Source organism: Crocodylus porosus, unplaced genomic scaffold, assembly GCF_001723895.1.
Source record: "Crocodylus porosus isolate Cpor-Errol unplaced genomic scaffold, CroPor_comp1, whole genome shotgun sequence".
Taxonomy (NCBI): Eukaryota; Metazoa; Chordata; order Crocodylia; family Crocodylidae; genus Crocodylus; species Crocodylus porosus.
Genome location: NW_017728932.1, coordinates 13,457,744 through 13,470,192, shown reverse-complemented (window position 1 = coordinate 13,470,192; position 12,449 = coordinate 13,457,744). Strand labels below are relative to the sequence as shown.

General features: G+C 43.3%; 2 protein-coding genes and 1 long non-coding RNA gene across 6 annotated transcripts in view; 2 read left to right on the top strand and 1 right to left on the bottom strand.

Annotated features, from left to right (window-relative positions):
• Positions 1-2,663, top strand: part of ZNHIT3 (zinc finger HIT-type containing 3) — a 23,183-nt gene extending 20,520 nt beyond the window's left edge. For all 4 annotated transcript variants that reach the window (XM_019545656.1, XM_019545655.1, XM_019545654.1 and 1 more), the window contains 2 exons: positions 875-955; positions 1,851-2,663. In XM_019545656.1, the coding sequence (XP_019401201.1) occupies positions 875-955; positions 1,851-2,041 (272 nt within the window). In that variant the 3' untranslated portion in view covers positions 2,042-2,663. The remainder of the gene's footprint in view (positions 1-874; positions 956-1,850) is intronic.
• Positions 2,467-12,449, bottom strand: part of MYO19 (myosin XIX) — a 26,293-nt gene continuing 16,310 nt past the window's right edge. Inside the window, exons 15-25 of the mRNA XM_019545648.1 lie at positions 12,101-12,214; positions 11,405-11,581; positions 10,401-10,547; positions 9,760-9,867; positions 8,835-8,905; positions 8,078-8,193; positions 6,564-6,733; positions 5,812-5,941; positions 5,528-5,613; positions 4,701-5,009; positions 2,467-3,615 (exon numbers count right to left, since the gene is read on the bottom strand). Coding sequence (XP_019401193.1) covers positions 3,487-3,615; positions 4,701-5,009; positions 5,528-5,613; positions 5,812-5,941; positions 6,564-6,733; positions 8,078-8,193; positions 8,835-8,905; positions 9,760-9,867; positions 10,401-10,547; positions 11,405-11,581; positions 12,101-12,214 — 1,557 coding nt within the window. The 3' untranslated portion in view covers positions 2,467-3,486. The remainder of the gene's footprint in view (positions 3,616-4,700; positions 5,010-5,527; positions 5,614-5,811; positions 5,942-6,563; positions 6,734-8,077; positions 8,194-8,834; positions 8,906-9,759; positions 9,868-10,400; positions 10,548-11,404; positions 11,582-12,100; positions 12,215-12,449) is intronic.
• The window catches only part of LOC109317153, a 2,847-nt gene continuing 1,942 nt past the window's right edge, over positions 11,545-12,449 (top strand). Inside the window, exon 1 of the long non-coding RNA XR_002102990.1 lies at positions 11,545-11,610. This is a non-coding gene — a long non-coding RNA (uncharacterized LOC109317153). The remainder of the gene's footprint in view (positions 11,611-12,449) is intronic.

Sequence of the window (12,449 nt, the reverse complement as noted above, 5' to 3'; positions counted from 1 at the left end):
GAGCAAATTGGATGCTTATCTTGCTGGGATCCTATGACCCCAGCTGACTGCCTGCCCTTTGGGCAGGGGGCTGGACTCGATGATCTCCCGAGGCCCCTTCCAGCCCTAATGTCTATGTAAATCTATGAAATATGATCTGCGGGGTGGGCTTTGGGCATCCAAACACTAGGGACTTGCTAGAAAATAAAAGGGGCGGCCCGCACCTTTGTCTGCCCTCTGACAGATAATGCCAGACCATCCCTCCCTGATCCTTCAGGAAATCCAGTCTCCTCTAGCAGGCATCGGCAATTTGAGATGAACACGCATTTGGCTTCTCTTTCTCTGTTAAGAGAGATGGAAATCGATTGTGGGGATAAAAAGGAAAGAAATGGGGAATTTCAGCATTTTTTTTTAAATACTTGCTCTTTTGGAAAGCTAACGTGTGTGTTTGTGTTTGTATGTGTTATATATATATTTATGCATGTATTTGTGTGTATGTGTGTGTGTATTGTTATAGATAGAGTAAAAGTTGGGGTCCTACTTGCCCAGGCTTTTCAAAGCAGGCCTATACGCCTCTGGCAAATTCTCTATATTTTGGCAAGTACAGTGGGATGAAAAAACATCAAGGCTGTACTAGCTAATGTCTGCTTTCAGACCAGACTGACCAGCATCATCTCAGGGTAGATAAAGCTATGAGCCACTTCTCTTATTTTCTCACAGAAACACCAGAAAGTTGTATCTGAGGCCTATTCCATGGATCAAAACATTGTTTTCCTGATGAGCAGCAGTGTTCACGGGAGTTGGGGCAGGGGAAATGTTTGCCCCTTGTGACTTTCAGACAGCCTAATTTACCTTCCCATCTTACTAAATTGAACCATCCTTCTACTTTCCGCAGGAAACTCTTGGTCTGTAGAGGACATCCTGACCGACAGTGATGAGCAGGATCGAGTTCCACTGCAAAAACTCAAACTTTTAGGTAATCTTGTCACTAAAATCCACTATGAGCTATGAGACTATGTGAAAGCTTTTGTGAAGTTAGCAGGGTGTGCATCCAGGGCGGCTGTCAATGTTGGACAAACAGTAACTTCAGAATAATTTGAAGTTCCTGTGAATGAAGCAGGAGAAGGAACCATGTAGGTTTTATCATACCACTGCCTGACAGGGGAAGAGGCATTAACCTTTGGGGCCAAAGTACCCATGTCAGCTGTTTTTCACAGGCGACCGGCAGCTTGATTTGAACTTTGCATCAAAGATACTATAAAGGCAGGTGCCATCCATGGTTTGGATCCACTGCTATGAGTTTTTATTCTTTATGGTAAGGAATAAAAGTAAAGGAGTCTGTGGCAGTCATTCTCAGCTGAAGTCCTAAGATCTTTTCAAAGGTGCAGAGGGATGCCTTGCAGGTATTAGCACTGCTAGATGGGATGTGATTGAAAACTTTTGTGTTTACCTTGTCAAATAGTTAAAAACATTTTGTCCTGCTGGGGCCTCTGAGTGCAATGCTGCTGTGGTCTTGCTGAGTTCTTTGCAACAGAATTGCTATTATTTTCCTGTACTCAAGAAACAAAAACAAAAACAAGTGAAAACTAAATGCTGAATTTTCCAAGGGGTGCCTTGTGTCTAGAAAGGTCTATGGGCTTATAATAGGAAACTTCAAAAGGACCATTTTCTTTAAAAAAAAAAAAAAAAAAAAATGTTGTGAGGAAGGAAGTATGCATGTATGTATGTGTTAACTATGCTTGTCCCATAGAAGTAGAATAGGGTCGATGAAAACCTTCAAATACCCAAGTTCTTGAGCAGTTGTCTACGTGCCTTCAGGTATTTTGCTGGGAATGAAGATCACCATTTTTTGTTTTGTTTCTTTTAAACAGGAGAATCAGAAGAATTGAAAGATTTACTAAGGAACCCGCATCTCAGGCAGTTGCTCCTAGCTGTAGATCAAGCAGAAGAGAGGAACTCTCTAATGAAAAAGTATATGCAAGAGCCCTTGTTTGTGGAGTTTGTGGACTGTTGTTTGAGAATCGTCGAGCCTCCAGAGAAAGAAAACATACTTCCGGAGTGAGCGCATCTTCAGGAGTGGACGTACCCACTTGTGAGTGTCTTTCGTGGAAGAGATGCTGTGCTACCCCATGCTGTGATGAAGCAGCCTGGGAAGTCCCTTCTGCAGTGCTGGCCTATTTAAATAAGCAGTGTCAATACTTTTAATTCTCACTTCTCATGTTGGACTGTATGGTAATCTTTGAGACCTCTAACTTGAGGGTAGCAATTGAGAGGAACATGCTTTCTAGATCCTGATGGAGTCTTAATTGTTCTGTGACTCATTTTCTCTGCCTACGACTTTCTGTTGTCAGTAGTGGTTACAACCAGGACTTGTCATCTTCAAAATAAAAGGAAAAGGATTAGAATAAATCTGTTTTCACTTGATGAACAAAGCAGCAGATTTCTGTTTAATTAGATGCTTGAAGGATACACACTTGTGGAGAGAGCTCAGATACACCCGCAAGAGACTTGTTTATTAAAATGACACGTACACAAACCCACAAAACACTTCCCAGACCCGTGTGAAAGGAGAGGAAAAACATTCAGTTTGCTTTGGCAGTCCAAAGGATCCTGTGGTAAAAGCCATCTGTGCTACTGACCACATGGACCATGAAAGGTGTACATTTTTGCAAAAAAAAAAAAAAGAGTAGAGCCTCTTTCTGAAGAAGGAAGCAATAGCATCCTAATAGTTTTTTAAAAGGCTTGACTCAGTGCACTGCACTTAACTTTGGGCAGATAAATCCTGAATCTGCATATTTTGTTCTTTTTCCTGCTGTTTACATCTGGTTACAAACATGTTTAGAACTTTATCTGACAAAGAAGTAACCCCACTGTTCCTGAGAGCTCTATCTAGCATTACGCTTAACATCTAGTCATAATGAAAACTCTTAAAATTCCTTGCATTTTCATGGCCAGAAGTGCTACTGGACTGCTAAATTTCAGTGTTGGCTGAGCAAAACAGTTGTATTTAGCTGCAGAGGAAAGCGGGTTGATGGGGATGGAGGGGGGAAAACTACCAGAGAACTCATTTCAGATTTAAAAAAAACCTTACTGTCAGCCTCTTGTATATTGAGTAGTGCTAAAAGAGTGCTTGTTAGATCAAAGACTTCCATTTGTTCAGGTATATATTTTCTCTATTAATTCTAGTGAAAGGTACTTTAGGTTTTCTTTCTCTGTAGCCATACTTCAGTGTTTTCTTAGTATTGACACATCTCCCACTATCTATAGGAGAAAGGAAGAAATCTAGGCTAACCCCGAAGAGATGTAGTTTTACACCTTTAGCAATGTAGTACACGCAACTTGCACTAAAAAAGCAAGACTGAGGTAGCAGCAGATACATTTAAATTGATCTTTCTCATGCAACAAAGGAGGACGGTCTAAAATACTTGGAAGAGGCAGCTGGCAGGAAGTCCTTCCTTGAAGGAAAAAGTACAATAAATTAAGGTGACAAAAAGGCAGGCCGCCGCCTTACGTGGTGAGCAGTTTTTTCCTATCTAGTAAAATTTGGTTGAATCCAGTGATGATGTAGGCCTGGTTATGAGGACTGACATTCGCATGTAGCAGCGGAGATTTCTTGCAGTGAAACTTGATGGAGCCCTAGGAAGAAAAACAGTTATCAGTTGAAAAGCTGCCATGTTGAGAGGCAGATTCCAGTCCTCATTTGCTGACTGGACCCTTATTCTATGAGCAGTCCCTTGAAGTTGGACTTGCAGAGCAAAGGAGTCAGCATGACGACCCTCCATCCTTCAGACTTAAAGGAATTACAGCAAGGATGAATTTGCAAAGCAAACCATTACTATCAAGAATGGCTGCAGTAAGGAGACTTTTGGTTTGTGCCCCGAAGTGTCTAACTAAATGAGGGCCTAAGGCCCAGAGGTGTCTTAAGAGGATAAGGATGCTTATAGTCTTGCATAAATGATGTCTCTGTGTGCTCAGCTTCTCATGATGCTGCCTCTACTGACTTTGTCCTGAAAAAGTGGGCAAAAATAAGTAAAGAGCAGCTTGCCAAAATGCAAGTTAGGGTTGTGACCTGACTATTTCTTAGGGGTGGTTGAACATGCATAGTTGGCCATCCTTTGCTTTGCTTCCCTGAAGAGCTCCAATACCAGTATCTCTTGCTTTGTACGGGGAAGTCACTGAAAAATGGCTGGGGGGGTGGATGTAAAGCATAGTGGCTCTTTGCAGTACCTCCCCATGTGGCTGCACTCTGCAGTAAATGTTTTTGTAGTATTTTAATCCACTAAATCACGTGAAGGCATTCTTAGCGCAGAACTGGAGTGGCCACATGGGGGGTTATCGTGGAATAGGTCTTTGTTCTGTACTAACTTGTGGGGCTTTTCCCTGCGTAGATAAGCCTTGCTGTGTGGACGCAACACTCTACGCTTCTGCAGCATCTTCCGCAACAAAACCTTGGGCATGAATGTTTGAGCCTTGAACAGAATTTACCCATGTGATCAGAAATGCAGCACAACAAGCCTGAGGCTGTGCCCGAAATCTAGACACTCAGTCCTTGCCTACAATGCAGGACTATCCTCTCCCTCTCAGCTGTGTGCATCTGTAGGGTAAATGTGTATGTCACAAGCCCAAGAAACTAGAGTCTGGCTAGCAGACCTGCTCCTGATGCTGTCAGGCAGTATCCAGTGCACGTGGCAGGCTCTGAGGTCTGCTGTCGGGTGCGTTACCTGTGGGAGTGCTCTGATGGAGGCGATGCCACAGCCAAACAAACTGCTCTTTATTTTGCAGCGGTTGTTCTGATGAAGCACTTTCAAACACATTAGCAAGGACAGGTCTCGTCGAAGCCCGCCCACCGTAACAGGTGCAGTGGACAGAGCTAGTCCAAGAGGCCACAACTGGATTATTGCACTCAGAGGCCAAGTTGTTCCCAGTGGGCCAGGTGACGTGCCTAAGGAAACAGTAGCTCCAGGAACCGAGGAAATGGGTTTTTCTTCGGTGTCATCCAACTCTTCTGCAGCTATTGCAGCCATTTTTGCCTTGGAGGGAAACCCAGAATAGTAATCCTGAGAGACTGAAAGTTGCAATTCCAAAAAAGTTCAAAAATAACCTTGGTGGCCCTGTGCTCTTGAGACCCCTCCCAAATGCTACGGGCAGTCTGCGACCAGGCCAGCATTAAGGAGATTAACTGCAAAGTTCAACAAACTTGTGTGGCTGGTAGAGCATGTAAATTCCCTATTAAGTGCAATGGAGAATAAAGGATTGATCCTGTACCCCCAGCCTCCTCAGGACTGTAATGGTTTTAAGATTGACTGAAGGGTAAAAGAGGGAGACCAGAGGAAACTCAGTCTCCTCCAGCAGGCATCGGAGACCTAATAGAGGCAAGCACACTGTTGGCTTCCCTTCCCCTGTTAAGAGAAATGGCAGAGATAGATTGTGGGGATAAAAGGAAAGAAATGGGGAGTTGCAGCATTTTTTTTAAACAATGCACAGAAATTTTTAAAAATCTACTTAGCAGCAAGTAACCACATGCACACTAGAGGCAGCTATTACTCACTTTCCATTTCCTCCAGACACGCTTTATAATGCTAGCAGCCCTACGCATCCTTTGGAAATGTTTCTTGGCTAGCCAGGAGCGAACAGCTGAAGGTTAATTAAAAAAAGAGGAGACTTAATTGGAGAACAGAGGATCTCAAAACACTTGTGATGAAAGAGCCTCACAGTGTGAGAGACAACACTGAATGTTAATCTTTGTGTCAGTTCTGAGTTACTGTGCCACCCCCACACTCCACCTGGTCCAACTGGAAATGTAAGTTAAGTTACTCTTCACCACACCCATACCTGCTTGGATAATGGTAACAGACCACCTCTGCTTTGCTAGCTTCCTCTGCTTAAATCTTCTCCAGCAACACTGAATGCAAAATGCTTTCTCGGAAAATACTGCTGCTCTTCTGGCTTCCAGTTGTTCTAGCTGTGGTGAACAAACACCCTCTGGTTGGCAATCAACATATTTATTGAAAGTTTAGGATCAGCTGCATTTATAACCCAGATCCATGGGGATTTTGCGTGTGCAAATGTGAAAGGGTAGGAAGCTGGGCATGGAAGAGCAAGAGTGTCCCTTTCATTTGAAACCAGTAAAAGGCCTATTTAGAGGTTACTCCAGTTGCCTGTTTCATAAGCTTAGCTCTAATTTGGTAAAGCATGCAAGCACGTGCTTCTGTTCCTCTGCTCTAGGCGCAGACTTTGTGAATAAAGGCTTGACTTGCAGGGGAGGAACTGAGCTTTTCTGCTGAAGTTTTTTTAAGACTGTTTCATATTTTGCTATTTTTAGTGAAGTTGAGACAATACAGTGAGTGAGTAGGAAAGACTGGTCTCTCTACCTATTATGGAGACTAGTCTTTAAGACAGATTCCTTCCTCTATTGGATTGCTATTGCATGGCATAAGCAGATTTTTTATATTGCAAGTTGGGTGCTACATTTTGGCTTCAGAGAAGTCAGTACAAGTTGTCACTGACCATGGGCATAGGTCGTATACACGTATATGAGCACCTTCTGTTTTTAGCCCAGGAGATTAGGATGTGCTCATACTTACCATAGAGTTCGTCATAAATACTTTGGTTTTGCCACAATATACCAAAGAATTGTTGGCTTTGGCTTCTGTTTGCTTGAGGGAAGCTGCACGTTGTGCCCCCACCACGTTCTGAAGAACTTCCTGGATGACGGAGCGCAATGCTTCATCGTTATGCGGCATCACAGTCCCACCTGCAAAATGGTGAAGGGAGAAGTCGATCATCAAGTCAAAAGTCCTACAGAGACAAAACATCCATCATTTTGTCTACAAATCTCTGGCTGAGTTTACACAAAATGAAGGCGAGTGTAATGTAGCTATGTAACATATCCAGGGATCCTGGGCACGTACCGAACCAGCTGCCACACACTGCTGCTATTGGTATGTGCGCTAGCTAGACTTAGCTAGTAAGTGCTGCACTCGCGTCTTCATTTTGTGGTGTAAATCTAGCGTTTGAAACTTACTATGCAGAACATAATTAAGAAGAGGCAGCGACGCGGTTAAGAATCAAACAGATCAACACAAACAGATCCAGTGCAATACAGACGGCAAAGAATTGGAGTTACAGTAAACTATCAAAAAAAAAAAATAGGGGGGAAGACTGGTACAATTCTAATGACAATGCTCGTTCTTAACCTGTTACCTGTCAGATAAGGAGAGCTGGTAGCCAATCAGCCTGAACCATTTTTTATGGAAGTACCCAAAAGATTTAAAATCGATTTTTGGCTTCAATTTTTTCTTCCTGCCTACATTTCCTTATTGCATTTAACCAAGTGATCAGTGTTGGCCAGAACTTAACAGGTTTCGAACCAGGTGGGGTTTTGTCACTGCTGGTTGACCCTTCATCACTTATTACATTTTTCTCTGAGTTAAGGTACCGTACGTTAGATTAAGAGGAAAAATGGAGTAATGTGCAGTATCCAATACCAAAGGTTAACAATTAATTAGGGGGTTTCCTAATAACTGTCCTACCAGGAATTCATACCAAAGCTGTTACCTTTTGAATCTGTTTACATTTTTTAAACGCATCCTCACTTGTTTCTTTGAAAAAAGACTCCCACAGAGAAGTTTGCAAAAGGTAGGAGAAACAGTACAATAGCGGCAGCAATATCCAGTAAAGCTAGAGGGCCAAGTGCATGTTTGGCAAGAGACAAGAAACAGAGAGAGAAAGAAGCGATGTAAGCAAATAAAAAGACTCGAAATTGTTTCAAAGTCAACTTAAAAATTCAGAAGCAAAATAAACAGAATTAACTTAATCATTATATCCAAGTCAAAATACAAAATGCAGCAACCATCTATAGAAAAATAGCATGGCATGGAAGTCATTTCATTTAACTGATTTGATAAAGCCTGCCCAAGTAACAGACTGTGTGAAAAGTGCAGTTAGTGGCTAAACAGTGAGAATACTTTGAAAACTCAACAACTGGTCATTTCCCCCCAGTGTGGAATAGATGTCATCAGCATCGTAGCTGTTTTTGATTTGCACAGTAGTGACAAACGTGGTGTGGGGTTACATAACAGGCAAGAAAGAAGTGTACCTTTTTTCTTCTTGGCAGGGGGGAGACCATTTTCATCATCATGTCCTGTGTTTTTCTTTGACGTACGTGATTTTCTCAGTACTTCATAACGCTCAGTGAAACTTTGGAAGGAGAGCCTGAGAGCCAGAACAACAGTCGGATCTACACAAATGCCATTTACTGCCCCTCAAGAGGAAAAGGATGCAATGGTTTTAGGGTCTGATGAACAGAGCTCCCAGGTGTGTGATGTCATTGCCTTGTCAACCATGTGCAGTAAAATGGCCTTTCTGCAGACTTGGGCTGGTGGAGTCCTTCTGTTCCTTTTCTTTAACTATTGGAAACATACTCTAGGGAAGCTATTACGGAGCATTTTATAAACTACATTCATGATTGGAGCAACCCCTGCAGTGTGTCATGTTCACTCTTAGCAAAGGAGGGAAAGCCAGTTTTTGGTGTGGATTATTACACATAAGAATGTAGCGGTTTTAAAAAAAAATCTCAAATCGAGATGTGTACATGTCTAAGTAAAATGTAAAAGCAGACTAAGAAGTAAATTACTCAAATGCAGGCTTATGTATTCCATCTCTGCAGTAGTAACTGATAGTAAAAGACATTGCTCAGCAACTGCGTTGTAATACAGAGAAACAGCGTTTGTCTAATACATTCATGGAAGTCGCTGGAATCTCACTGGAAGAGGTCTGGCCTATGAAGTCTTAGGAGCTATGGCTTATTATGAAGAAAAAGTAATCATGAACAACTTAATGTTCACTGGACTTACCTAATAGGGAATCCAGCTGCACTGATAGTGATCGTTTCTACTATGCCACATGCCTCAAGTTGACAAAGAACCTGCAGCAGAAATTCAAAGCACTTTTCCAGCTTCGTTTGGGTGCGGCTGGTAAGGGGTTTGCACCATTTAGGACGCATGCAAAAAGCTACGGATAAACTAAGTTTTAAGGACTTGGAGCCTTTCTATTCCAATAACTGCTAATCATTTGAGAACGAGGTGATCGGAGCTAAACCAAGCTAAAAATGTGACCTGTGGTCTGTACCGAGGGTTTGCCAGCTTGGCGCACCAACGGAGAGCATCAGGGAACTCGAGACATGCAAACACTGGGTTTTCCAGAGTTTCGTTTTCTGGGTCTCTGTTGTTAACAGATCAAGCTGAATCTGAGGAAGTGTAAAAATCAACACAGCTCCATACAGGGGCCTCCTAACTACTTCACAGTGAGATCCTCAGTTGGTTTTAATTTTAGCCTGAGGTGCTCTGCTTTCAAAGAAACGTCTCCTCGGCATGTGTGCCAGCTGCTCTCATCTGGCTGGGCAGACGTCCCTGCACAGAGGCCAGAAGCCAGGCAGCTTTTCACTGAAGGGGTGCCTTGCAAAGTGAACTCTGCAAATTAAGACTGGTCTTGAATCACACTCAGCTTAGTGTGATCTGAGCCTCCAAACCTGACAAACCCAAGTCTCAACAGCACCAGAAGCTGCTGATCTTTAATGAAGATACCATCCCCCTGTTTAGAGAAGTATCATCTACTGCAGCACTGGGACATTTATCTTGCGAGGTTCCTTTAAGAAGTGAGAGATCTGCTATGAAAAGTGCTTTAAAAGCCACTCCAGACCGCACAGGGCCCAATGCAAGCCCTTTGTGAAATCGACCGAAAGCCTCCCACTGCCGAGGGAAAAAGCCTCTGTAGAGTTACCTCTTCTTTTTTAAAAGTCATTGCCTTGCAGTCAGCGTTCGGCTTGATGCATCTGATGTAATGAGGCGTAGTGCTATTTAAAATCTGCATCAGGCGTTCAAGGGACCCCTACAAAAACAAACGGGAGTAATTAGTGCCCATGCAATGTTTCCACCCTTCTCTTCCTCCATGGTAGTTTAGCTGATTAGTACTTTTTTGGATATTTTTAAAGAAAAGGTAGCTTTCCAAATAAGTGGGAATTAGAGTTAAAACTATTACAGTCCAGGCGGCAGGGCAGAGGAGGAGGGTGGTACTGGAGAAGCCTGGACAAGATCCATTTCTTTCTGAGAAAGCCAGCTGTCTGAGGATATGGAGGGAGAGTTTGGCACATGGCCACAAGATCGGGGTTAGAAAGTATGACAGGAACTTTGTAGGCCAAATGCTACTCTTGGCTCAGTCATTAAGTCCAGGAAACCTCGCTGAAGCCTATGAAGCTACTCCAGTTTGACACTCGACTATTAAATGGTATTTAGTTTAAAGTCAGAAAATAAGTGGAACAATTTTACTATAAAATGACTTGAAGGCAGCAGTGGAAAAGCGCTTGCTTAAGTCAGACAAGGAAATGAGAGCTAAATGGAAACAGAAGCATGAATGGGACAAACCTTGAACTTTGAGACCACTGTAACAATGGCTGCTCTATTCTGGGTTTTGACATGGTTTTGGCTTTCCTCCATCGCAGGAAACAATGTCTGAAGCAGAGAGTCCTGGGATGTCTGCAGAAGCTGAACTAACTCTGGTGGAATCGGGTCCTGCATAGACAAACAGGACCCTTGCAACAATTCCCGGCAAAACGACTCGCATCCTAAGAGCTGACACGACACAATCGATTCCAGTGTTCACAGATCACCTCGCTTGCTTCCTGTGTGTGATGCTAGTTATACACACACTAGTTCAAAAGCATTTGAACGCAGGTGCGGACCCCTCTGGATTGTAAGCGTGTGGGTATTCGCGTACTTTTGACTGATCACAGTCATCTTTCACGAACCCCTTAGACATAGTCTGCAGACCCCCAGAGGTTGTGTGTGATACTAGTTGCGAGGCCTCTGCACTGCAGCCCGGCGACTAGATCAGCAGCACTCGGCTCCCGAAGCGCAGAGCCACCTGAGCCTCAGCCTGCTGACTGGTGCTGGGGCTGCTTTTTAAGGAGCTCTTGTAGCACCTGCCGCCGCTGCTCAACAAACTGGCTTTAGTCTGCGAGTAGCTCTTGCCTGTGTGACTTCCCCGGTGCCTGCTCCTGCATGCCTGCCTGTGTACCCAGCCCCTGAACTCTGGAGCCCCAGTTCGACTGTGGCATGCCCCCTGACTACAGACATGGGTAACATCCCCCCCAGCTCTAGCCACTAGGCCTAATGCCTCTGCGGACTCTGACACAAGTGATAAACCAAAAGGTAAGTCCATGCTGCTCTTTCCCTAAGTGTACGCAAGTTGAAGTCTGAATGTAATACTCCTGATGAAATATCATACTGGAGGCCATCAATCCACACAATTTGTAATGCCAATGTTCAGTCAGTCTGTTAGCAAGGGTATTTTCAGAATTTCTGATTCTCTTCTAATAAGAGCCACGTGCCTCTTTTTCAGCTGGTTGGTTTGGTTTTTATAAACATACCTTGTTTTTCTCCACCATGCCTTCTACCTGGTAACCGACTTTGCCAGCATAATGGGAAATAATGAAGTTGGGCTTCTTGCTAAACTTGTCCTGACTTATACATTCATTATCTGATAGGGTTTTTTCAATCCGGGTTTGGAACAGGCTGACGTTGGAGGACCTGTTCAGACGACACTCCTGTATGATGAAAACAAGGCAGAATTGCAGTATCATCTCCTATATGCAGCAAGCAAGCAAACTATTAAAATCCTTTTTGCGATGGCTTACTTAGAAGTAAAATATCTTGACATCTCCGTACTGGAACACTGGAAAGTATTATGAAGAGTAAATAAGACTGTAATGGTATCCAGGTTGTAGCCATATTGGTCTAGAGGAAAAGGCAACCAGGACTCGTAGCAGAGAGATGGTATCTTTTATTAGACCAACAAGATTTTTGAAAACTGAGTCCTGATTGCCTTTAAAAATGTAATGGGGTTTCATGCTTGAAGCCATCTATATGTGCAGCATCAAGTGGGAAGGAGATAAATCGGTGTTATGCACATATCTATAACATGATACAAATATGCTATTTTGCATTAATCTATTGCCAAGCTCCTCTTGGGATGCTTTCATACTAAACAGAATATAGCGCTAACATTTCTTCTGTGGTGGTTAGAGAAAAGATGGCAGTGGTTAAAGTTCAACCCTCAAACTTACCTCATTGAGCAATGAAAAGATGCTGACAGGGCTTCCTTCTATCAGGTCTAGACAGCTCTGGTTATCCTGGTAGTTTATAAAAGACCACCTGAGACCTTCTGCTGCATATTCTTCCTAGTGTGTGAAAGAGAAATCCAGAGAATGTGATCCAGGGAAAAACAGTCTCTCACCTTGGCTTCTTTTTTTTCTTTAGAAAACACAACTCAATTTATATAGCCTTACTCATCCTAATAGAGAGCCGGCAGGGGGGTTATCACTTGCAGAAATACAGCCGTTTGGAAGGTCCGTCTGCAGGAACCTTCGGCTAAGGAGACCTGAATCCCCCGAGCAATCTGTAAATGCGTGTGGA